Source organism: Enhydra lutris, unplaced genomic scaffold, assembly GCF_002288905.1.
Source record: "Enhydra lutris kenyoni isolate GAN:26980312 unplaced genomic scaffold, ASM228890v2 scaffoldscaffold21, whole genome shotgun sequence".
In the NCBI taxonomy this organism is placed as follows: Eukaryota; Metazoa; Chordata; class Mammalia; order Carnivora; family Mustelidae; genus Enhydra; species Enhydra lutris.
In genome coordinates, this window is record NW_019154105.1 from 66,010,242 (window position 1) to 66,033,041 (window position 22,800).

The 22,800-nt window shown below is 56.6% G+C and overlaps 1 protein-coding gene across 1 annotated transcript in view; it reads left to right on the top strand.

Moving 5' to 3' along the window:
- The window catches only part of LOC111149138 (sortilin related VPS10 domain containing receptor 2), a 461,286-nt gene that overhangs the window by 288,458 nt on the left and 150,028 nt on the right, over positions 1 to 22,800 (top strand). Inside the window, 1 exon segment of the mRNA XM_022506082.1 lies at positions 5,040 to 5,139. Within this exon segment, the coding sequence (XP_022361790.1) occupies positions 5,040 to 5,139 (100 nt within the window).

Below are 22,800 nucleotides of genomic sequence, written 5' to 3' on the forward strand. Positions count from 1 at the left end.
CCAGAGCCCTGCACCTGTGGGAGCACCAGCCACACAGGTGGGCAGCCCCTTTCGCCCCTGCTGTGGTTTTCCAGGCTAGCTGGGGGGGGGAGGGGATTGGGTGGGAGATAGGGGCTCATCTGCATGACGGGGAGGGGCGGGAGCAGAACATATGGCCCTGCCAATGAAATAATTATGGAGCATGAAAATGGCTCAATTAAATCATTTTTTAAAAAAAGTGAATATGTACAAACACTCGGCAATTAAGCAGCCGATTTGCAAAGAGCGACTTTCCAACTGAGCTTGCCTTTCCTGTTTCTGGGTGCCCAGTTTTAGAGTCAGGTTTTTTTTTTTTTTTAATTTGAATAAATGCAGATTGGAATAATCACTCTCAGTGCTCCAGGACGCATGAAAGGAGAGCTGCTGGGAAGGTCACCCTGGGGGGAGGGCCTAGCAGGAAGGGGCTCAGGGGTCACTGGGGCAGCTCCGGCAGGGTGTTGGGGGTGGGGAGAGAGCCACTGGGGCCACCGCTGCTGGTGCTCAGACACGATCACATCCAACCTGCACATTTTTGATGGGAAACTGTCATGGCCCAGAGAGGGCCATGTGTGGCTTGAGGTCACACAGCCTCCAGGTCTGACACCAGAGCACCCCCATAGGAGCCGGTAAGCATTTATTGAGTGCTAGCTGTGTGCCCAGCCTGTGGACTCTTGCATGATCCCGGTGACTGCCGTCCTCATTGATCTGTTTAGACTTCAGGAGGGGGCAGTGTTAGGTGCAGTGTTGGTCGGAGGGTCTGGGTTCGGACCTGCCCCCACTCACCAGCTCGACAGTGAGGCTAGTCATCCTCCATCTCCTGGACTTATTCACGGTAATAAATTCCATTCTCATCCCCCGCCTACACTGGGGGTGCACTGAGAGACAGCCCCAGGCCCCATGGTCAGAGAGGTGGGGGTCTGGCAGGGGCCAGGCCAGCCCATGGCGAGGCGAGCTGGGCAGGCCATTTACTGCTGACCTTGGTGGTTGGTATTCTGACCCAAAGTGCTGGGAGCCCGTCTGGCCTCATTGGGGCACCTGACAGACACTGAGCCAGTGTGGGGGAGTGATTGGAGGGCCACGGATAATGGGGATGGGTCCCTGTCTCTAAGGTCCCACACAGCATCTCAGTCTCCCCTGTGTTCTTGCCCCTACCTCCCACTCTCTGAAGGAACTTTGCCCCGGAGCCTGTGCACCTGAACCTGAGCCACGCCCTGAACTCTTCCTGAGGGCAGAGCGAGGGGAGGGGCTGACTCCAGAGGAAGGGGGCCTGACAATGGTTGGGAGGTGGAGGCGGGCACATGGGCCAACAAGAGTGAGCCCCTCTAGAAGCCGGGAAGGAGAGGGAAGGGGCTTCCCTAGAGCTTCTGGATGGTACAGATGCCTTGATTTGAGCCCATTTAAGACCGATTTCGGACTTTTGACCTCCCAAGCTGCAAGATAATAGATCGGTCCTGTTTTAAGCCACTAAGGTTGGGGTAATGTGTTACATCAGCACTGGGAAACTGCGCACCGGCCCTCAATGAAGCCCGCCCAGCCTGTACCAGCCTCCCCATCCTCTGAGCCTGTAGCCCACAAGGGCCCCTCACGGGTGGCAGGGAGAATGGGAGGGACGGCGAGGGGGGCATGTCGGGACCGACCATGAACAATCCTGCAGGAAGAGTCGGCGGGGCGGGATAGATGGTTAGATGGGCGGTGGGGGCAGCTGGGGGTAGGGGTGTCTAGGGCAGACCTGAGTCCCTGTCTTCCTAAGAGTCTCCCAAGCTTCTCTGGCCATGTCCATTGGCATTGCTGGTTCCCTGGAACTGCAGGTCTGTTCTCTGTCTCACCCACCAGCCTGTCGTCCCCATGGGGCAGGGCAGTGTCTGTCCTGCTTACAGTGCAAGGAAGTGACTGGCACACAGTGGGTATGCCATATACAAGCATGCCATGAGTGAACCTGACCCAGGAACATGTTTGCATTCCTACTTGGAGCGTGGTACTGGAAGCTTTAAGAAACTAAACACATATTGGACAAAGGAGTGAGTGAGTGAATGAACTGAGGGCCCCAGCCTCCAACAAGAGGCCTGGAATTTGGGGCTCATGGCTAAGTGGGGAGCTGGATTTGCGTTGTCCTCAGGGTGAGGAGTTCCTGATGCCTCAGTAGCTGGTAACAGTGGCGAATGGGTTCAAACAGGTCCCTCCTTCCTTGTCCCAAGAGGAGGAGGGAGAGCTAGCCTGTTCACAGGGCCTTTGCACCTGCTGTTCCCTCCACCTGGAAGGCTGTGTTAGTTTCCTAGGGCCACCATAACGGAGGCCCACATACTTCTTCCAGCTAGCCTGGAACAAGGGAAATTTGTTGTCCTTGGTCTGGAGGCTGAAAGTCCTGGGTGAAGGTGTTGGCAGGGCCGGCTTCTTCTGGAGGCTCCTAGGGAGAGTCTGTCCCGGGCCTGTCTCCCAGCCTCTGGCTATTGCCAGCGATCCTTGGCATCCCTTTTCTGCGCTCTCCCTGTGCGTCTGTGTGCCCCTGGGTCCAAATTCCCTCCTCTTCTGATACCAGTCCTTGGATTAGGGCCTGCCCTCATCCAGTATGACCTCCTCATGACTTAATTACATCTTCAAAGCCCCTGTTTGCAAATAAGGTCACATTCACAGATTGCGGATGGACATAGATTTTGGTAGGGGGGGGCATTATTTAGCCAGGTACAAATGGCTTTCCCCCAGCCAGGCTCATACTGTCTTCCTGCCTGCCTGCCTCTGCCCAAACTTCACCGCATCCGAGGGGCCTTCCCTGCCTCTCAGAGACAGCAATCCCACTGACCCTGTCATCCCAGCCCTGATCGCCCCTGATGCTGTTACATTTTTCTTACTTATCACCCTTGCTCCCTCGCCCCCCCTAGGCCTGCTGCACCTGCTGGTCCACACAAGCAGGTGCCCTGGAGGGAGCAGGTGTGAGTAGGCGCCTGTGATCGGGAGGGGGAAGGGCGGTGGGGGGGAGGTGGGGGGAGGCTGGATCCTGGGGAAACACCTGGACTGAGGCAGGTTGGTGTCAGGGATGGAGGGAAGGGCTGGACGGCAAGGTGTCTGGGAGACAGAATCTATGCGCAGGTCTTAGACTCGGCTTGCTGGTGGCAGTAGGGACAGCCTGGGGACCAAGAGGCTCAGAGGACCTTTCCATGCATCCAGCTGGGAAACACCACCATTAGTTTCCGTGGAGACTCAAATTCCCTGGGTCTTTGCTAATGGGCCTCTGGATCCCTCCTTCCCAAAATAAATCAATTCTCTGTGGTTTGGAGACCAAGTGCATCCCTGATCACCCCTCCAGGGAGCCCTTCTTGGTTCGCTGGAGCAGGGCCTCCCTGGGGAGACCAAGGGCAGTCAAGGACCTACCTCAAGGAGGGGGCTGGCCGCCCCCGGGCCCCCCTCCCTGGGAGTCAGGGGGCAGGGATTGCTCTCTATCCTGGTCTGGGAACGGTCTGTGGCTGTGAGGCTGGTGAGGGACCTGGCCTCCGGGGTTAGGTGGACAGGTGGCCATTAGGCACCAGGACCATGAACATGACCCATCCTCCTGGAGCTTCGGTTTCCCTTGAAGATGGGGGGAGGAAGTGTATGTGTGCAGAAAGCACTCAAGACGTCTTGGGGAAGGCTGCAGGCACGTGCTGGTGGGGCAGGAATTTACGCTGCCCCAGGCTGGCCCCGGGCCCCCAACAACACTGGGCAAGCCAAGAAACACTGGCCTCATCCAGCCCCCAGAGAGGGAAGGTGCTGCTGGGGAGGAACCCTAGAACCCCGAGGACGGGGTTCTAGCCGCTTTCTTCCCCTGGCCTTGGACTCGGCTCTGGCAGGCAGCTCTCAGCTGTGATGATACAGAAGGCGATCACAGGGAGGCCCTGGGCCCGAGGGCTTCCTGTTGCTTGCTGGCCCTGTCCCCTCCGTGGGTTGACTCTCCTGACCTGTCCGAAGATAGGGAAGCCCGGGGACGGCCCTGAAGCCCAATATCCTGGATGTTTTAGGCTCAGATGGACCTGGCCGCCCTCAGGCTCGCAGCCAGCCTCGCTCTGCAGTCACAGGGCATGTTAATGGGGTGATAATAAGGACTGTTGATTTCGGGGTCACAGAGGTTGTAAGCTTCAATGTGGAATTGATTCCATGTCCCACTGCACCAGGTGCTTCCAAACCACAGATGTGAACTTGCCCAGATGACCTCTCCCCTCTCGCTGTGGTGGGCTGGGGGTTCTGTCCTGCCCCCACCGCCCCCCACCTCATGCTACCACAGGGGAGAGGGGCCTGCAGGCGAGGAGGGGTTAGCCCCTGGCGTGGGTTAGCAGACACGGGGCAGGGGGCCTGGTTTCCGGCAGCCCCTAGAGCTCGGTCCTGCCTGCTGTCCCCTGCCATCCTCCAGCCCAATGTGGTCACAGCAGGGAGGGTGCAGCTTCCTGGAGCTGCTCAGGGACCAGAGGGGGAAACGGAGAAGTAGGCCACTGTGAGGTCTCAGTACGGCGAGGGACCCTCTCCAGAGTGAGCAGGGGCCAGCGGCAAGTGACACGGGCCAGCTTGTACCTCCCGCGTCAGCCGCAGGTTCGCAGAGGGATCCCAGGCAGGAACTTACCTGCTCTGACCTCTCCTCGTTCTTGGTGCCTCTGCAAGAGAGACAGAGCGACCTAGTCTTAAAGGGTTCTCAAGGATTCGAGAAGATGGAAGGATGCAGAAGGGCCTGGCACAAGAGGGGCCCTTCCCCAACATACACGCATGTAGCATGTGGGTGAAGGTACACTAGGGACGGGGCAGAACATGGTGGAAGGCCAAGGAGGGGGTCAGCCGGTGGGGAGACCGGCTGGCATTCATTGACTCCACACCCCGCTCCAGACCCGAGCGAGCCCTTGGAGACTCAGGGAGTCTGGTCACCTCCCCGTCACCTGGGTCATGCTGTTCCCGGGGAGAGGTGGTCTTGGGATGCCTGCGGCCCATGCTGGCTGTCCTGTGGGGCTGGACACACCTGCACTTGGAGGGACACTTTGCTGACCCCTGTCATCCTGTCCCCCCAGGTCCTCGGACTTCGGGACGTCGTACACCAAGCTTACCCTCCAGCCTGGCGTCAGCACGGTCATCGACAACTTCTACATTTGCCCTACAAACAAGAGAAAGGTAAGGGGCGCACCAGGACACATTCCCACGCCACGTAGCCAGGCTCTGGCACTGGGCTCCCGGCCACGGTATGTCCTGTGACCCCCTTTTGGGTTCCACGGCGGTCTGTCCTGATGACTGTGTTTCAGCGGCCAGCTGTGCCATCGCTGGAAGGTTGTGTATGCTTGTGCGGGTGCGTCTCTCTTCTCCCAGCCCCGGAGACAGCGGCCGGGGCAAAGCAGCAGGGGCTGGTGGGCACTGGGGACAGAGGAAGAACCTCTTGGGTTCGGGGGGGTCCTTGGAAGGTGGTCGTGGGCAGTTGCCTTCTTGGGCAGGTATTTTTATTTGGTCTTGATCTGGCTTTGATTTTCCACCTGAGCTGCGCTTCTGTGTTCTTGGTCTGAGCGTGTCTCCTGACGGCTGTGGAATCGGGATCCGTGTTCTTCCCGGGTGGCCACTGGCCGCCTGGTTGTGTGCGAAGACCCATCTGCAAACCCGTGCTTGCTTCCCAGCCTCCTGGGACCCCAGCACAAGGGCAGAGAGGCCTTGCATGCTTGGCCGCTTCTGGAGAAGCAGCTTAGTGTCACCGGAGGGGACTGACTTGGACGGACCAGGTGCCTCACGGGAAAGGGGGGTAACCCCGTCTGGCACAGAGAATCGTGACTATGGAGACTGGACCCCACAGCCTGGTGCTCGCTTGGCGTGAGCCTGGCCCACGGGCACTGATGACTATTCTGGGGACTTTTCACCAAAGGTCAAAGTGACACAAAGCCTGTGACATCCTGGTCTGTCCCCAGCCAGAGAGTCCTTAAGTGCCCGGGAAGGGGCCACGTGCGGCCCCACAGGCTGTGCCTCCCTTTAGAAGGGACATGAGCAGAAGCAGCAATGGAAGGTGCAGGATGGGGTTTTGGAGGCTGTGAAGTCGGGGAGGACTTCACAGGGAGGCTGGGTGGACAGTGGTGACAATAGCCAGGGACGTGGCTCCTCCAAGCCTCAGTTTCCTGGCCTGTAAAGGGGGTGGACAGGAAGGTTAGTGAGATGATGCATGTAGTCGGGGGGGGGGGGGTGGCGGCGAAGGGGTTTCTAGGTTGGCTAGGGCCTTTGGGGCAGGCCCCAGGTGACATCTGTGTGGGCCACTGGGCGACGCGTGCAGCCCTGGAGGGATGGGGCTTCCCAGAGAGTCTCCCCTGCGGGCAGCGTGGGGACAGGGAAGCAGGGAGGGGGACGGTGGCATCTCTAACACAGACGGGACCACCTGGCTCAGCGAAGCCCGTGAGAGGTCACTTGCTTGTTTAGCCTGGAGATATTGATGGGATCGAAGGCTGGGTCTGGTGGTGGCCCGTAGCAACCCTGGGCTCGGCCGACATTGAAAGAATGGAACGAGGGAATGCAGGAGTACGGGAAGCTGCAGCGGGTCTGGCTGTATGAGTGACCCCCAGAGCCTCCTGCACCTGTGAGAGCCTCCCGGCCAACCTGCTTGGGGCCCGTGTGCAAGGAGCCTGGGGCACCTTCCTGGGGTTGCTGTGGTCACCCCGTGTTTGCAGGGAGGCCTGGGGGATAGTGTCTGGGCTGGGTGTCCCCGAACTCAGTCCAGCTGTGCCGTGTCCCCCAGCAGGGGAGTGACACCTCCCTGAGGTCCCTTGTGTCTCATCTGTGAAGGGGGCTGTGATCTAGGAGCTATCTGACCACTCATAATTGTCACTGTGGGGTGGGGGGGTTGCACACTGCATCCCAGAGGTGTCCTCTTCCCAGTCCTGGCACCCAGGGCGGTGACCTTGCATGGCAAAAGAGACTTGACAGATGTGGTTCACGGTGTTGAAAGGTTGTCCTAGTTCTGCAGGTGCGTCCGTGCCATCACGGGGCCTGGAAGCAGGGGGGCGGGTCAGGTGTGAGGCCAGAGGCTGGGGACGGAGTAGGGACATGTCTAGAAGCTAGAGAGGGCCAGGAGGCATTCCCCCCAGGAGCCTCCAGACAGGAGCGCAGTCTGCCGACACCTTGGTTTTACCCTTTTGGCCTCCAGACCAAGGGAGCGCTTTTCTGTTGTTTGAAGCCACTTGGTTGTGGTAACGTGTTACGGTGGCTCCGGGAACTCACACGGCGTCCACTTGCAGGGTGGACTGTGGGGACGCCTGCTCCCCCTTCTCCCCCTTCCCAGCGCATTGTCCTGCCCACCCACATCCCCTCTGGATGGAATCCACCTCCCCGTGGGCCCCCAGGAAGCCCCCAGGCCCTCCTCCTTCTAAAGCGTGGACCTTGCTGCCGGCTGGACCCCAGACAGGGAAGCTGAGTCCCAGATGCAGGCGGGGTCCGGGCTTACAGATATCTCCAGCCTCTGTTCCGTCTCTGACCTCTCACACAGCAGCCCCTCACCCCACACACCCCAGGACTGAGCTGACCCTCCCTCTGGTGGGGTTGAAGGCATTGATAGGCCCACTGAGGTACGCGCTAGCCCACGGGACGGGTGTCTGTCTTGGAGGCAGGCAGAGATAGCAGTGACGGCAGGTGCCTTCCTCTGGGTCATGAGAGCTCAGGGGCGCCGAGCAGGGTGGACTGGGAGCCCTGGGAACCGAAAGGCAGTCTGGGCACGTGCAAGTGAGCAGGAAGGTAGCCTAGGGGGTGACCCCTCTCTCGTATTGGGGCTGGGCTTGTGCCTGGGTCCAGCTCCACAGCCCCCAGCTCCGTGACCTTGCCCAAATTCTGAACCTCTGGTTCCCGGTTTCTCCTTGGTGGAATGGGGGTAACGGTAGGGTCTACACTCTTGGGTTGATGGGATTAAATGAGGGCCTACTTGTCCAGTGCTTAGAGCAGGGCCTGGCTTGAACAAAGCCTCCCCCTCCCCCAACAAGTGTTCCTGGAACCATTGTCCTCAGAAAGAATTGCAGCGGGTCCTCTCCTCACCACCCTCCTGAGACCATGAGGGTAGGAACCGGTTCTGGGGTGATTCATACTCAACGAGGTGTCAGCTCTCAACTGGGTCTCTCAGGGAACAAGACCTGGCCCGGGGGAATGAGGGCCCCACCAGGTGTCTGTGACAGGTTGCAGGGGTGGAGGTGGGGCGGGGCACCGCCTTCTCCCCACACCTCCCTGTGTCGAAGGAACAAATCATTTGTCTGGGGCACAAGGTGGCCCGAGCCTCAGAGTCTAGAACATGAAATGCCAGTTTCTCTATCTGAAGAGGTGGGACTGGTACCGAGTGGGGCTGGGGACAGAGCCTGCCGTCTGGAAGGGCATGGCCCACTGGAGGCCCTGTGGAGCTAGAAGGCAGCCAGCAGAGGCCCGAGCTCACCAGCAGGACAACCATGGGCGCTTATGTCCACTGTCCCTGCCTGTGATCCCGCGTTGTCACGTGGGGTCTAAGAGCTGAGCGAGGACTGCATGAGACTGGAAATACCTGGGATTTGACGGGAGCTGGGGAAGCGGAGCGGCCGGGCCCCCAGAGCTGCCTCCGCAGGACAGGGGCTCCGTGTGATGTGGATTTGAACATGCTGAGGAGCAGAAAAGTCCCAGTTGGGGATGAGGGAAGCTGCAGTGACTGGGGAAGGCAGGTAGAGGGAAGAATTGGGGGTCCTCCACGGGCTGGTCCTCGAACTAATGAAGGAGCATTGTAGGGCACAAGGACAGCCTGGGCAGACCGCTTGGTGGAGACCGGATTGTGTTCACCTCCAGGTCCTCAACTGGGGACAGCCCCAAGCGCTCAGCAGGGACTTGGGAAATACGGGCATCGTGGGCTGGGCTGGGCTGGGGATGGGGTGCTGTCCTTCAGCGGGAGAGATTTCTACTTCTTACGAAGCAGAATGTTCCTTCCCCATCTGTGCTGCACGGTCCCTTCATTTATGGCTTCTTGATTCTTCCGCCAGCCTCATGGTGGTCATTCCCAGTGTTCCAGGCACTGGGCCAGAAGGGGATGTCAATCATATTCATTTATTGGTGGGGGCACGACTGAGGAGTTGACGTCACCCCCTGCACTACCGAGGTGAGAAAAGAGGCTCGGGGAAGCTGGGACGTTGGTCCAAGCTCACCCAGCTGGTAGGCAGCAAAGCGTTCACCGTGCACCAATGCAGTAAACGTATTGTCTCCCTGTGCCTGGGTGTGCTAGATGCGGGGGCAATCTGTGTCTTACTCTGAGCCCCCCAGGCACCCCGCAGCAACATTCTGGGGAGAAGATGGGATTCCCTACATCATTGCAAGCACAGTCCAGCCCACTTTGCTGGAGGCTGGGAATCCGCAGCTCTTGAATGTACCGCAGCCTGCCTGGGATCGGTCTGATGGTGGCGGAGCCGTGAGACTCTGGGCAGATCCTATTTCTGCTCCAGGCCTCAGTTTCCCCATCCATAAGATGAGGAGTTTGAACTAGAGATCCGCCAAAGCCCTTTCCAGCTCAGATGTTCAGGTCTCTTCTGCTCTCCTCCCAACGGGAGAGGGGCAGCTGGGGAAGGAGGCTCATGTGAGCAGACCCCCAGCTCTATTTGGTTCATCCCGTGCCTCGGCTGGGTCCCCAGGCTCCCTCTCGACACCAGCGCCCAACCGCTCAGTGGATGTGGGTCCAGGCCCTACGCTGCCCCAGGCTGTGTGCTTGTTGCTAAGGGGAGAGGACCCTTCATCCAAGCTTGCAGAAAACAAATTCGGATTTCATACCTACTAATGGCGCTGGAGCCCCTCGCAGGGCACTGGGGTGCTGAGGTGAACCGGGCAGACAGTTCTAACCTTCTAGAACCTTGAGGGTCTGGGAGAATGCTGAGAAACTGAACCTCTCCTGCTGTGTTTTGTGGGAGGAAAAGAAAGGGGGGCTCGAGTCAGCTTCCTGCATGGAGGGTTTGTCTGGGGGTGAGTTTGATCTGGGTGAAGATCAGCCCTTATTTGCAGGGGTGTCTGTGGGTGCGTGTCTCCCTCTTCAGTTAGGGTGACGGGTAGACTTTGCTGGAAGGTTCGAATATTATTAGGAGTCCATTTAGCGACAATTACAGATGGAGTAGCCCTTTATAGTTTCTTAAGAGACCACGTTGTAACCTGTCTTACAAAATGAATCCCCTTTTATTTTCATCTCTCCTGCAGTAAAGTCAGAACTCTGTGGCATGGCCTCGTTGCCCATGGGTAGGGCCTTCTACTATTATCACGGCCTGAACCCAGACATCCCCTGTGGGCCTTCCATGCCGTCCACAATCCCCACCTTAGTTCTGGATAGCTGCGTTATTTCTAACTCGGCCACAGACCCTGGGGCCGCAGGGCTAAGGCCTGAAGGCATGGCCTGCGGGTACTGCTTGGGCCATGGGATTACTTTCAAGCGCTGTGCTTTATATTAAAAATTCATACAAATGTTCATTTTACTCCGTGGTGCATCAGGCTTGGTGTGACTACTAAGACGACACACACACATGCACGTTTTCAACAAAAAGTCTTTGTCAACCTGATGACCCAGAAGAATGCTCCCATTTTAAGTGCCGGGACCCCCTGGCCCAGCCGGCACCGTGCCCCCCCATCCCCGCCGCTCCCACCCCCCACCCTGTCCTGGGGGATGCGCAGCTTCTGGTTTGAGAAGCACTGGGTTGGGACAAAATGTCCATCAATCCATCCCCGTGCTCGTTTTGCTCACTCGCCCGAGACGCTTTGAGGAACTGCCACGTGCCATGCACTCTAGATGGAGAGATGAATCAAAACAAAATCTTGCCTTCGAGAAGCTCAAAGTGTCTCAGAGAGCCGGCAATCCACTCAGCAGAGGCAGCACTGATGGTGAGAGAGAGAGGGCCCGTGTTTCCGAAGGCCCTTCATGGGTCAGATCCGGTCTAAGGATCTTCACATGCGTTCTCTCGGGTCCTGGTAACAGCTCTGCCAGGTGAGGCTTTGTGCATCTCGTGGGTGAGGGGACGCGAGGATAGAACGCGTGTGGTGGCCTCCCACACACCACCCAGGAGCAGGTCCCTGGGTCAGGGTTTGCCCCCAGGCCCAGGTGACCCTTTCCACTTTCTATGGCCCTGTGTGGCCTCTGAGCAGCCTGTCCTGGGGGCCAACGAGGCTGCCCCCTTCCAGCGAGAGGGAAACCTAGGGAGAAGGCGCAGGCCCGCGAGCCGAGTCAGATCCTAGGGCTGCTGTTCAGCCAAGCTCTCTAGACTCGGAGCTCTGCCAGGAGGGCAGGACGGCGCTGCCCCTAGCCTTCGAGCCCCCGGCCCCTTGCACCTGTGGCCAAGGGGAGGCCCAGGCTCCTTCACTGTTCCACAGCCTGTGCCTCGTCTCCTTCCTCAGGCAATTCCACAGCGTGAAAGGACAAAGGTCACACTTTGTTCTGCTCTACTTGTGCAGTTCTGGTCTACTTGTACAGGTCAGCCTTTCTGCTCCCATCTCAAATTTGGCTCCAGGAGCTCTCTTGCAGTCTGTCTCCCCTCTGTCTGTGTCTCTGACCTCCGCTCAGTTCCTGTGCCTGCTAGCCTATAAACCTGGTCTCTAGCTCCGAGGCACAACTGGTGTGGAAGCCCCGCCCCTCCCTAGAGTGGAGGCCCCGCCCATTCCTGGTGTGGAAGCCATGCCCCTCCCTGGTGTGGAGGCCCTGCCCCTAGCATAGAGCCCCACACCTCCCTGGAGTGGAGGCCCCACCCCTCCAGGGTGTAGAAGCCCATTCCTCCCTGCTGTGGTGGCTCCACCCCTTGAAGTGGAGGCCCCGCCCCTCCCTGGTGTGGAGGCCCCGCCCCTAACATAGAGCCCCACACCTCCCTAGAGTTGAGGACCCACCCCTCCCTGGTGTAGAAGCCTCCCCCCATGTGGAAGCTCCGCCTCCTTCTCCTGCAGCAGACCACTTGGTGCACCCCTGCCTTGTTTCCTCATCTGGGGCCCCAGCAGCGGGCAGTGGTGTTTGGCTCTCAGGAGGGAGGTCAGGTGAGCCCGGGTCCTGCGGACACAGCCCTGGCAAACCCTCTCCTGCGCTCACAGAGCGCCTGGGTGGGTGGGTGACCGCTGACTGATCAGGCCCAGGTTGGAGGGCAAGAGCCTTGTGCCAGTGTCGCTGCGGGCTGTACCCCGTGGGGTCCTCAGACGCCTGCGTGCAGGGTCTCAGGGAGCCCGGGATCTGTAGGTTTAAGGTGTCCTAAGTGGCAAGGAGTCAGTTTGTCTCTGTGCTTTGGCCAGCCAGCATCCCGTCAGGAGGAAGGGGCCCGGGCACAGGGTGGGAGATCCCGGGGTCCCCTATGCGCCTGCCTTTCTGGATGTGAACTGGGATTATAACATTGCCCATGTAATGCAGCTAGGCTACAGGTTAGGTGATGTGAGGCGGGACGAAGGCCAGCGCCTGGCCCCGTGGCTGAGACAAAGGCTCAGGGTTCCAGAGTGCCGAAGGGGGTAGTGTCCCTGCCCTGCTGTGCTGGGACCAGGGCATGCAACACCTTCGGCAGTGCCTGGCGCACACCAGGGACCCCAAAGGGACTGCATCTGCCCCTCGTGCTTGTCTCCCTGGATGTGCTCGGGCGTGTGGCTGGCCCCGTGCTCTGGAAATACACCATCCTTTGTCGGCTGGGTGGCTCTGACCCTGTTGGGGGGACATCCGGGAGAATGACGCTGAGTCTGAACCTGGGTGTGTGGGGATATCCCAGCAGGGACAGGGCCAGAAGACACTTTGGGACCAGGCGGTGCCCCCCGCCTTCTGGTAGGAGCTGTGGGTGAATGGGATGCCATTGCCTGAGATGGAGGCCCTGGGGAGGCGGCAGACCTGGGGGAGCATGAAGGCCCAGAGGAGGCAGATGGGGTATTGATCCCCAGTGTCCCCCACTCTCGTAGGCCAAAGTGGGGCTCTCTGGAGGCCCCCTGCTGTCCCTGAGCCTCACCCACACCCTCGGCTCAGCTCTCAGGGTGAGCCTGATCCTTCCAGGTCTGTGACTAACGAGGGGAGGGGTGGAAGCCCCTGCTTGGTGGGGAGGCAGGCCAGAGAGCAGAGCCCTGCTGGGAGCTGGGAGGTGGGCATGGGGCTAAATGGGCTTTTTGTTCCAATCACCAATGCTCTCCATTTCCCTTGAGAGCCAGGCATCCTCCTCTGTCCAGAAGAAAAATGGCTCAATTGGGCCTGTTGATGTACAGAGGCTTTTGTCTCAGAAATAGACTGAACCCCTTGCAAGTTCAGCTAATGGGCAGAAAATGACTCCCTCTTAAAGCCCATAGGTGGTTGCCGGAGAGGGGAAAGAAAGGGGCCTCACCTCTTAGAAAGCCAGTCTCCCAGGCCTCTACGGCCTCTGGAACTGCTGAAACACAGAGGGACAGAGATTCGGGATTTCCTCTGTCTTTGGAAGCAAGTGCATTGTCGAATGCTCTGGGGACCACGGCCCTGAACGAGTGCGTCACCCCACACGGCAAAGGGGCCCCTGCAGGTGTGATTACACGGAGAACGGGACATGGGGAATTGTCCTGGCTTGTCTGGGGTATCTGGTGTATTCACAGCAGGCTAGTAAGAGGGAGGCAAGAGGGTTAGAACAGGGGATGTGTCCCTGGAAGCAGGGGGTGGGGTGTGCTGGGAGAGGGAGGGAGGAAAGGGGCAGGGAAGATACCCCGCTTTTGGTTGTGATGGTGGAAGGTGCTGGGGGCCAAGGGACGCAGATGACCTGTGGACACTGGAAAATGCAAGGGCTTCTGGAACCGTCAGCTGAGCCAACTCGTTGACTGTAGCCCATGTAAGACTGATTTTGGACTCAGACCTCCATCCTCACGAAAGGTTGCATGTGTCTTATTTTAAACCATATGCAGTATGTGGTTCTTTGCCATGACAACCACAGGAGACTTGTGCAAAGCCAGGATCCCAGGGCCCTGGAGGGCGGGCACCTGAGAACTGCACTCTGTCTGTGGCCCCATGGAGAGCCGGCCACCATCAGCTTGTGTGGGGCCAGGTCACCTCTCCCCTTCTTGGGTTCTGTTACCATCCATGACCAGAACACACACAGGGTTGCAGGCTTCTCTGGGGAACGGAAGGAGCTTTGCAACGTGGGGGTCTACGCAGAGGATCGTGGGGCAGGCGTGTGTGGACAGGTGTTGGCCCTGTGGTGGCAGTGATGCTGGGTGGAGTAGCATGGGCCCAGGTAGCAGGCATCCCTGGTGGCCCTCGGGAGTGGAAGGTGGGGCTCATAGCATGGCCATTGTCTCCCACTCCTGTATATTACAGGGAAGATGCAGTTCCCGGAATGAGGCAGCCCTGGGAATGAGCCCCTCTGAGCCCCTCTGAGCCTTGTCTATAAAGCTTGAGTGAGATGCTCTGTGTCTTGTGCATGGATTCGCACACTGAGCCACCGCTGACTCGGTGACCGATAATGACATTGTTGCTGATGTCATTGATCATCATTCAGCCAAACCCACAGAGAAGCTTGGTGCCACAGGCGTCCTCGTCCTGCAGGTGACTGCCTGCGGCTCAGAGAGGTGATGTATCTCCCACGGCCAGGGTGGCACAGGAGGTGTCTCAGGGCTGGGGCCCCATGCTGGAGAGGGTTTGTACCCACCCTGCCGCCCTGGCTGTTTGGAGGGTTCGGGGAAAGCACAGTGAGACAGAAGGAAGGCATCCAAAGTCCTTCATGTGTATATTCTTAGCATTCATTTGTCACTAAACTTTGGTGGTTGTGTTCTTTAATTTTAAAAGGTGCTGACCATGCCCCCTCCTCCCCTCATATAGGAATACCCCGATATCGAGGAATTTGGGAAGTCCTATGGCTTCTCCCAAGAAGTATGGCTGACCTCACCAAGAGAAATCGTCAGATACCGGGGAAGGCATAAGTCAAGGGATTGTACCGTCTCGGGTACTCCTGTGGGTTACCCGAGGCTGGGGACCTCACCTCCCTCTGAGTCAGTCTGGTTGGAAGTAGGTTTATCCCATCTACCCACTCCAACAGTTGGTCTTCACTCCATGGAGGTCAAGGGAAGGACGTGGGGGCCATTTGAGTTCAGTGGGAAAGAATGGTCTGATGGATCTGTGCTGTTGAACTTGGGAATCAGAGGGACAGAGAGGCAGCACCCATGTCACAAAGCAGCTGTCTGTCCTCATATGATCTTTGAGGGGCCTTCCATTTCTGGTGTTCTCTGTTCTCATTGTCTACCTTTGTTGAACCAGCCACAATGTCAGTATGCACCCTAACACCCCATGCTGTGTTAGCCAGGACTCCAGGGATTACAGGTACATAGGTCATTCAGACAAGAAGAGGAATATACTGGCTTATGTCACTGTGATGATCAGGGGTAGGCATGACTTCAGGCACGGGTTGATCCAGCGCATCTACCGGAGACATGGGGCACAGCCTCTCTCCTCCCATCTCTCAGCCAGGCTCTCCTGTGTCTTGGCTTTGGTCTTGGGCATGTTTTTGCTGTTGGTTGGAATGACCTCTGGGAATCCCAGACACACCTGATCCTTAGCACCGGGATCTCAGAAAGGGCAGGGCCCTTTTCCTATTAGGTGCTACACACAGATCCCTCAGGAGGCTCCTGATGTCTGGGTCAGGGTCCCTTTCCTGAAGCAGTCAGGGTGGCTAGAGGGAGTGGGCATTCTGATTGGCCAGGCCCCGTCACGTGTCCTCTAGGGGCGGGGTCAGCCCACCCTAATGGAACTGAATGAGGGAAAGAGGCCGGTTCCCTAAACTAGGCAGGCAAGATTCCCTGAGCAGGGCCAGGTGGGAACAAGGGCAGCCCATGTGCCCACGTCTACCGGCATCTGGAGACACGCCGCCAACCGATGTTGCCACTGCTGAGTTTCTTCGAAGTTTGTTGTGAGAGAAAAAAATCATTCTTTATTCGAGGAATTTGTTTTGAACTTCAAAATCCATCTTCCTCCTTCTTTCAGTCAGCAGGCCAGTGTCTATTTTTAGCGAGAAAGAAGGACCTCATCACTGGCCTGCTTTCCCATGGAAGCCTCCCGCCTGGACAGTGGGAGTGTGGGGAGCACTGGGAGGGGGAGCAGGGAGCAGGGCTGGAGGGGGGCTAGCAGGAGGCCCTGAACCTGGCTCACAGCGCCCGTCCCTGCCTGGTGGGATGGCTTCAGGGAGAGGAAGATAGGCCCTAGTGTCTGCTCCTGGAGACTGAAATGGGTCCTATGCACCTAAAGCAGGAATGCACTGGAGGGCGGTTCCGGCAGGGCCGGGGAAGGGCTGCAGGCAGTGGGAAATAGGAGCTGTTCTTCCTGCCCACGGGGAGTGTGCGTATTTTTGTGTCTCAGGTGTGTATGTTTGCATTTCAAGCAGCCGAGGCTGAAAAACGCTGATTCCCCAACCACAGTGACTCACCTCACTGTGAGCAGCTGTGGACTGTGTTGTGGGGGGGACTGGAGGTGAGCGGGCCGGGGGGAGGGGGGGCACCTGCATTCTGGGCCAGCCCCTGCCCTGCCCTGCTCTGCCCTGCCAGGGGGCTATCTGCAGAGGACTGCACTTCTGTGGGCAAAGGAAGTATGCGTTCCTGCAAGTCCAAGCTTCTCAGCACCACTGCTTTGTGTGGCCGTGTGGGTGGCTGCCACGGGGCTTTGGTGGCTGTCAGCAGAAGCCACTGCAGGCAGCAGCCACAGAAGGGTTCTATGCTGGAAACCCGTCAGGTAGAGTCAGTAGCAGGAAGGTGACTGGCAAAGGGCAGGAAGCCAGGTGTCTGCAGGGACTTGGCTAACCTCACAGCTGCTATAACAGGAACCTCAGAGACACCCTCCCTTGTGTCTCCGGTAGATCATGAACTTGCCCCTTTGAAGTCAGGAACCTATTCATTTTTAATTTTTTGAGAGAGAGAAAGAGAGCATGCATAGTGGGGAGGGGCGGAAGTGGGGAGAAAGAAATTTAAGCAGGGTCCATGCCCAGCATGGAACCAGACGTGGGGCTCGATCTCCCGATCCTGAAATCACGGACCTGAGCAGAAACCAAGAGTCAGATGCTCACCCGACTGAGCCATCCAGGCGCCCCTGAAGGCAGGAACCTTGATGGGTATTTCCAACAGACTGTCCACCCAGGGGGACTGGGTATTCTTTGAAAGGGAGGTGGATCATCTCACCAAATCAAGGGGGACTGGGTGCCGAGCGACCACACACCCATTACCACGAGGGGGAAACAAAATGTCCACGTATCTAAGCCCCTTTGTCCATCTGTCTGATGGGATGGCGGGGTATGGTGAATTGGGCAAGGTCTGGGAGGCACGGTGGTCCTGGGTTCAAATCCAGAACTCTGGCTTACTAGCCAGTGTGTCACTGAGCCTGTCATGTGACCTCTCTGGACCTTTTGCTTCTCTCTGCGAACCGTGGTGGATGGTAACAGGCGTGAATGCTTGCTTGCCGTGTTCACACTCACATACTGTGGGCAGTTGAAGGAGGCTCCTCCCGGGGGCGTCTGCGCCCTGAGCCCAGGGAACCTATGAGTGTTACCAGTGCATGGGAGACTAAGTTAGGGATCCTGAGATGGGGCGCTTCTCCTGGGTTATCTGCATGGGCCCGGATTCTACCCTGGAGCTTCCAGAAGGTCCCAACCCTGCTGACACTTTGATTTTAGGCCCCCAAGATTCCTTACAGACTCTGACTTGCAGAACTGCAAGATAGGACATTCACGCTGTTTTAAGCCAATAAATTTGTGCTGATTTGTTACAGTGGCTGTAGGAAACCAACCCATGCTCGTGGTGCCTACTGTCACCTCCCTATCCCTGCAGAGACTGTCCAGGCACCGTGGTGGAGAGAGGGACCCCACAGCAGGGTCCCAACTTATGTAGCCTCCCTCCGCCCCTTCTCCCTGGGAAGCTTTGAGGGTCTGCAGCCATAGCGGGCTCCACTGAGACACAAAGGCTCAGGCCTGAGGCCCCATGTCTTCCCAGGGCTGGGGTGTTAATTCAGCAGCTGCTGTCTGGCCTTTGCTTTCCACCCAGGCTGTGACCGCACTTTGCTTTCTCGCTGTGTCTGTTCTGTTTGGAGTGTCTTGTTCCAGGCTCTGCTTTTCTCATGGCATGTGCGGTCATGCCGACCACTGGGGACTTGGCCTCTCTTTCTGGCTACCTTGTTCCTGGAAGTTCTGGTCACCCCGTTGATTGCTTTTAGCTTGCCTTGCATGATACGCTGGATGGAGGTGTAAGCAATAGGACTGCCATTCTCAAGGGCAAGTAACTTTGATGTCGCTGGTCCAACTCATCCATCAACACCCCCTCCTTTTCCCACCCAACTCTATAATTGGGATCCTCTGGCCAGATCTCCACAGGGCCTGTCCTTCCAACCTCGTTTGGCAGGTGCATAGGAAGCCCTCCTCCGGCTTGGCATCCACCCCTTTGTGCCACCAATAGAAGTAAGACCCTCGAGGGTCCTGCCACGGCGAGAAGCAAAGTCCGGAAGGGTAGATAGACAAGAAAACAGGTGGTTCTGACACAGAGTGGGTCATGGAGCTGGACCTCTGGGTAGCAGAGGGCTAGTGGCCTATGGAGAGGCCCTGAGGGGAGGCAGCAGAGAGCCCACCGAGGGGGGACAGCTCCCGCAGCTGCCTCTAGGCTGAGTGGGCTTGCCATCCCCACCCTGGTGGTATGGCTGAATTCCCAGCGTCCCCACCCAGACCTTGGCCGTCGCACAGTGTGGTGCTGATCTGAGGCAGTCCCACCCTGAGATTTTCATCGGATGACTTTCATGTTAGTTTCACCAAAAAAGAAAGAAAGAAAGAAAGAAAGAAACTGATGTGCGCCTCCTGGCCGGCTCCCAGTTTGTGAAAGGAGACTGTGATTAGGTATATGAATAAATTGTAATACACAGATAATACTGCCGTGTAATTACTCGGGTATAAGAGAATAATTACACGGGTAATTATGCTCTGTAATTGTCGGTGTTCTTAATGGCTGCGGGTGCCCCAGCCGTGCTCCATGCAGGCCATAAACAGACACCGGAGGATGGGGCCATGGTACGGATTCTAACTGTCATGTAATTAGAGAATAATTAAATAGTTATTTGTCCCATCTAAATCAGCCATTATGTGTCCTCCAAAGTCCTGCTCTACTTTTTAATAGAGGAGGAAGGACAGCTCCCTGAGAGAAAGGGAGAAGCTATGGGTGGGGAGACGACTAGGGGGACCCAAGCTTGAGTGCGAGACCCCGGGAACCTGAATGTCAACTGTGGGACCACATGGGGGCAGGAGGAAGCAGAGGGGCAGGAAAAGCATATCCACCGTGTGGGAGTGAGCCTAGGGCATTCTTGCTAACATGGTAGGGGCTCAAGATGCAGGGATGACGGTGAGATCGAAGGTGCCAGCCAGAGACGGAGGGGAAAGGGGAGGGCGAGCACATCTGGGGACCTGGGCGTTTCCGGACCAGAACCAGCGAGCAGGAGAAGTTGTCAAGACGGGCCTGCGCCTGAGGTGGCTGAGGGGCCCCCAGGAAGCCGAACACACATCCCAAATTTTCTTTCTCTGCTTGTGACAGGAAGAGGAACTTGTAATACCTCGCTGAAAAGAAAAATGGTCTGTTAAGAGAAGAAGAATCGGGCCAAAACAGTCATGTCTCTGGTATGAAATTTTAAAATAGTAAGATGGACTCTGGTGTCTGTGGGAAAGACAGGCTCTTCAGGTCTGACATCCGATACAGCTGTCATGTGTCGTTTTGGGGAACACAGGGGCGTCTTCAGAGAGCAGAATGTCCTTCATTACACAGCCGGCTTCCTGTGTGAAAGGAGAAGCCTTTGAAAAGATGTTGTGTTAGCAGAGAAACAGATCTCACGCAGTGCTGGGGAGGCGGAGAAGACCTGGCAGGGAGGCAGTCGGGAGGACTGTGGCCAGACGCACCTGTTGTCACAAAATGGATAAAACCAAAGGCACGTGTGGAAAACAGCTTTTTGGAAAGGCAATCTCATGCAAACGCTGGCTAATGTTACTAAAGCCTGCGATGTGGGGAGAGGGGAGGAGACGGATGAAGGTGGGAAGGAAGCTTCTCCAGACATAGAGGGAGGTAAAAAGATGTCACTTGGTTCCTTCCTTCAGCAGTCAGAGAAAATATAAATTGAAGAATGTTTTAGGAAACTTTGAATAATCTCTAGCTAAATCCAGTTAGGCTCATTGCCGTGTGCTGGAGGAGGGAGGAGAGCCACGGGGCCAAATCACAAGCACTTGGAACAGCGAGGAAGTGTGTAGAACAGGGGACAAGCGTTAGACATAGACCACTCCTGACCTAACGTGGAAGCTGCCTTCTTGCCCTTGATGTCCTAGTGAGGGAAGGAGCAGGGCGACGGGCGCCAAAGAGGGACTGCCCCTTTTGAAAAATAGCCTGGAGGTTCTCTCCTGTTCTGGGCCTGATGCCAAGGGTTGAGGGTTGAATGCTGTGAACACCAGGTGCTTTGCAAAATGGGAATTGGGAGGGTTATTTCATTGTGAGTGGGTAGGGCCACAGAGAAGTGTAGAGCGCATGAGTGAGAGACAGTATGCTGTATCTGAGCCGTTAGGAGAGGGGACACCCCCCCCCCCAGACACACCCTGTCTTTTTCCCGCGCTCCCCCCCCCCCCCCACCCCGCTCTCTAGAATATTTTTCCTAGGAGGGGGCTTTGGTCCTGAATGTTCTACCATTAATGTTTCAAGTCCCAAAGTAAATTTAGCAAACGCCTTTGAAGCAGTTAGAGGTAGATTATTTTTTTTTAAGATTTTTTTTTTTTTTTTATTTGACAGAGATCACAAGTAGGCAGAGAGGCAGGCGGGGGTGGGGGGAAGCAGGCTCCCCGCTGAGCAGAGAGCCCGATGCGGGGCTCGATCCCAGGACCCTGGGATCATGACCTGAGCTGAAGGCAGATGCTTTAACCCACTGAGCCACCCAGGCGCCCCAGAGGTAGACCGTTTAGAATACGGGGACAGAGGAAGATGAAAGAGATGTCTGTCTTGTCCTCAGGGCACTTTTTAAAAATAAAATGATTAAATGTTATGGAGACATATTTAAGGAGAAGCCAGTAAATGAAGATGATGCTGTTAATGAGTGGGGGAGGAAACCAACTTGGCGAAGAAGTCAGTTCTTTTCAAATTTACCTGCAGACAATGTAATTCTACATTAAATGCCAACGGCTTCGGGGTGTTTTGTTTAAACTTGATGAGCTGATCCGAAAGTGTGTATCAGAGGGCAGGGACCAAGGATAACCGAAGCAGGCCTGAAGGACAAGCTGGATACCTTGCTTTACGGGAACACGTCAAGAATTACCACATGAGGGGCTCCTGGCTCAGTGGGTTAAAGCCTCTGCCTTGGGCTCAGGTCATGATCTCAGGGTCCTGGGATCGAGCCCCACATCGGGCTCTCTGCTCAGCAGGGAACCTACTTCCCCCTCTCTCTCTGCCTGCTGCTCTGCCTACTTGTGATCTCTCTCTCTCTGTCAAATGAATAAATAAAATATAAAAAAAAAAAAAGAAAAGAAAAGAATTCCTACACGATTGGCATCCTTTGGAAAGACAAGTTGACCAGAGGAACCAAATCAAGGGCCTGAAGACAGACCCAACTTTAGGCACCGCTGGTTACTGGGCAAAGGAAGGACTATTTTAAACGGTGATTCACTTGGAAATAAAAGAGAAGGGATCCCTCTCTGGCCTCACAGCAACTTATTCCAGGTGGATTAAACACTTTTGTGTGAAAGGCACAGCCACAAAACTTTTAGAAGACAAAGCAGGAGAATATTTTAATGACCTTGTTATAAGGAAGGATCTCTTCCACAAGATGAAGATCAAATGTTGAAGAGAAGATGGAACAACTTGAGTTAATTACTCCTGTGTGGCTTGTGGCTACCTCAGGGCACTTTGGGCACCTGGAAGAGACATGAGGATTTTAAGTGAAATGCTGATGTAGAGATTTTCAGAGAACTCTGGGAGCAGGGAAAGCAGGAAGGGCAGGTGGCAGGGCGGGGTGCTTGAGAAAGGGATGGTGGCAAAAAACGTACTGGTGTGAGGACACGTATGAGGGACTGGTGTGAAGGGAAAGGTGTGAAGTTACCTGGTGAAGGACAGGTGTGAAGGGATGGGTGTGAGAGATTGGTGTGAGGGAATGGGTGAGGGACTGGTGTGAGGGACTGGGTAAGAGGGACTGGTGTGAAGTGATGGGTGTGAAGAGACTGGTATGAAGGGACTGGGTGAGGGACAGGTGTGAAAGGACTGGTGTGAAAGTACCTGGTGAGGGACAGGTGTGAAGGGACAGGGTAAAGGGACAGGTATGAGGGACTGATATGAAAGAGATGGTGTGAGGGACTGGTATGAAGGGACTGGTGTAAGGGACTAGTGGGGGACTGGTGAGGGACTAGTGTGAGGGACTGGGTGAGTGACTGGTGTGGAGTGACTAGTAAGAGGAACTGGTGTGAAAGGACAGGTATGAAGAGACTGGTGTGAAGGTACCTGGTGAGGGACATGTGTGAAGGGACTGGTGTGAACAGATTGGAGTGAAGGACTGGGTGAGTGATTAGTATGAAGGGACAGGTATGAAAGGACAGGTGTGAAGGGACAGGTATGAAGTTACCTGGTGGGATAGGTGTGAAGGGACTGGTGTGAAGCAACTGGTGTGAAGGGACAGGTGCGAAGAACTGGGTAAGGAACTGGTATGAGGGACAGATGTGGAGGGACAGGTGTAAATGGACTGGTGTGAAGGGACAGGTGTGAGGGACTAGGTGAGCAACTGGTGTGAGGGACAGGTGTAAAGGGACTGGTGTGAAGGGACAGGTGTGAGGGACTAGGTGAGCAACTGGTGTGAGGGACAGGTGTAAAGGGACTGGTGTGAAGGGACAGGTGTGAGGGACT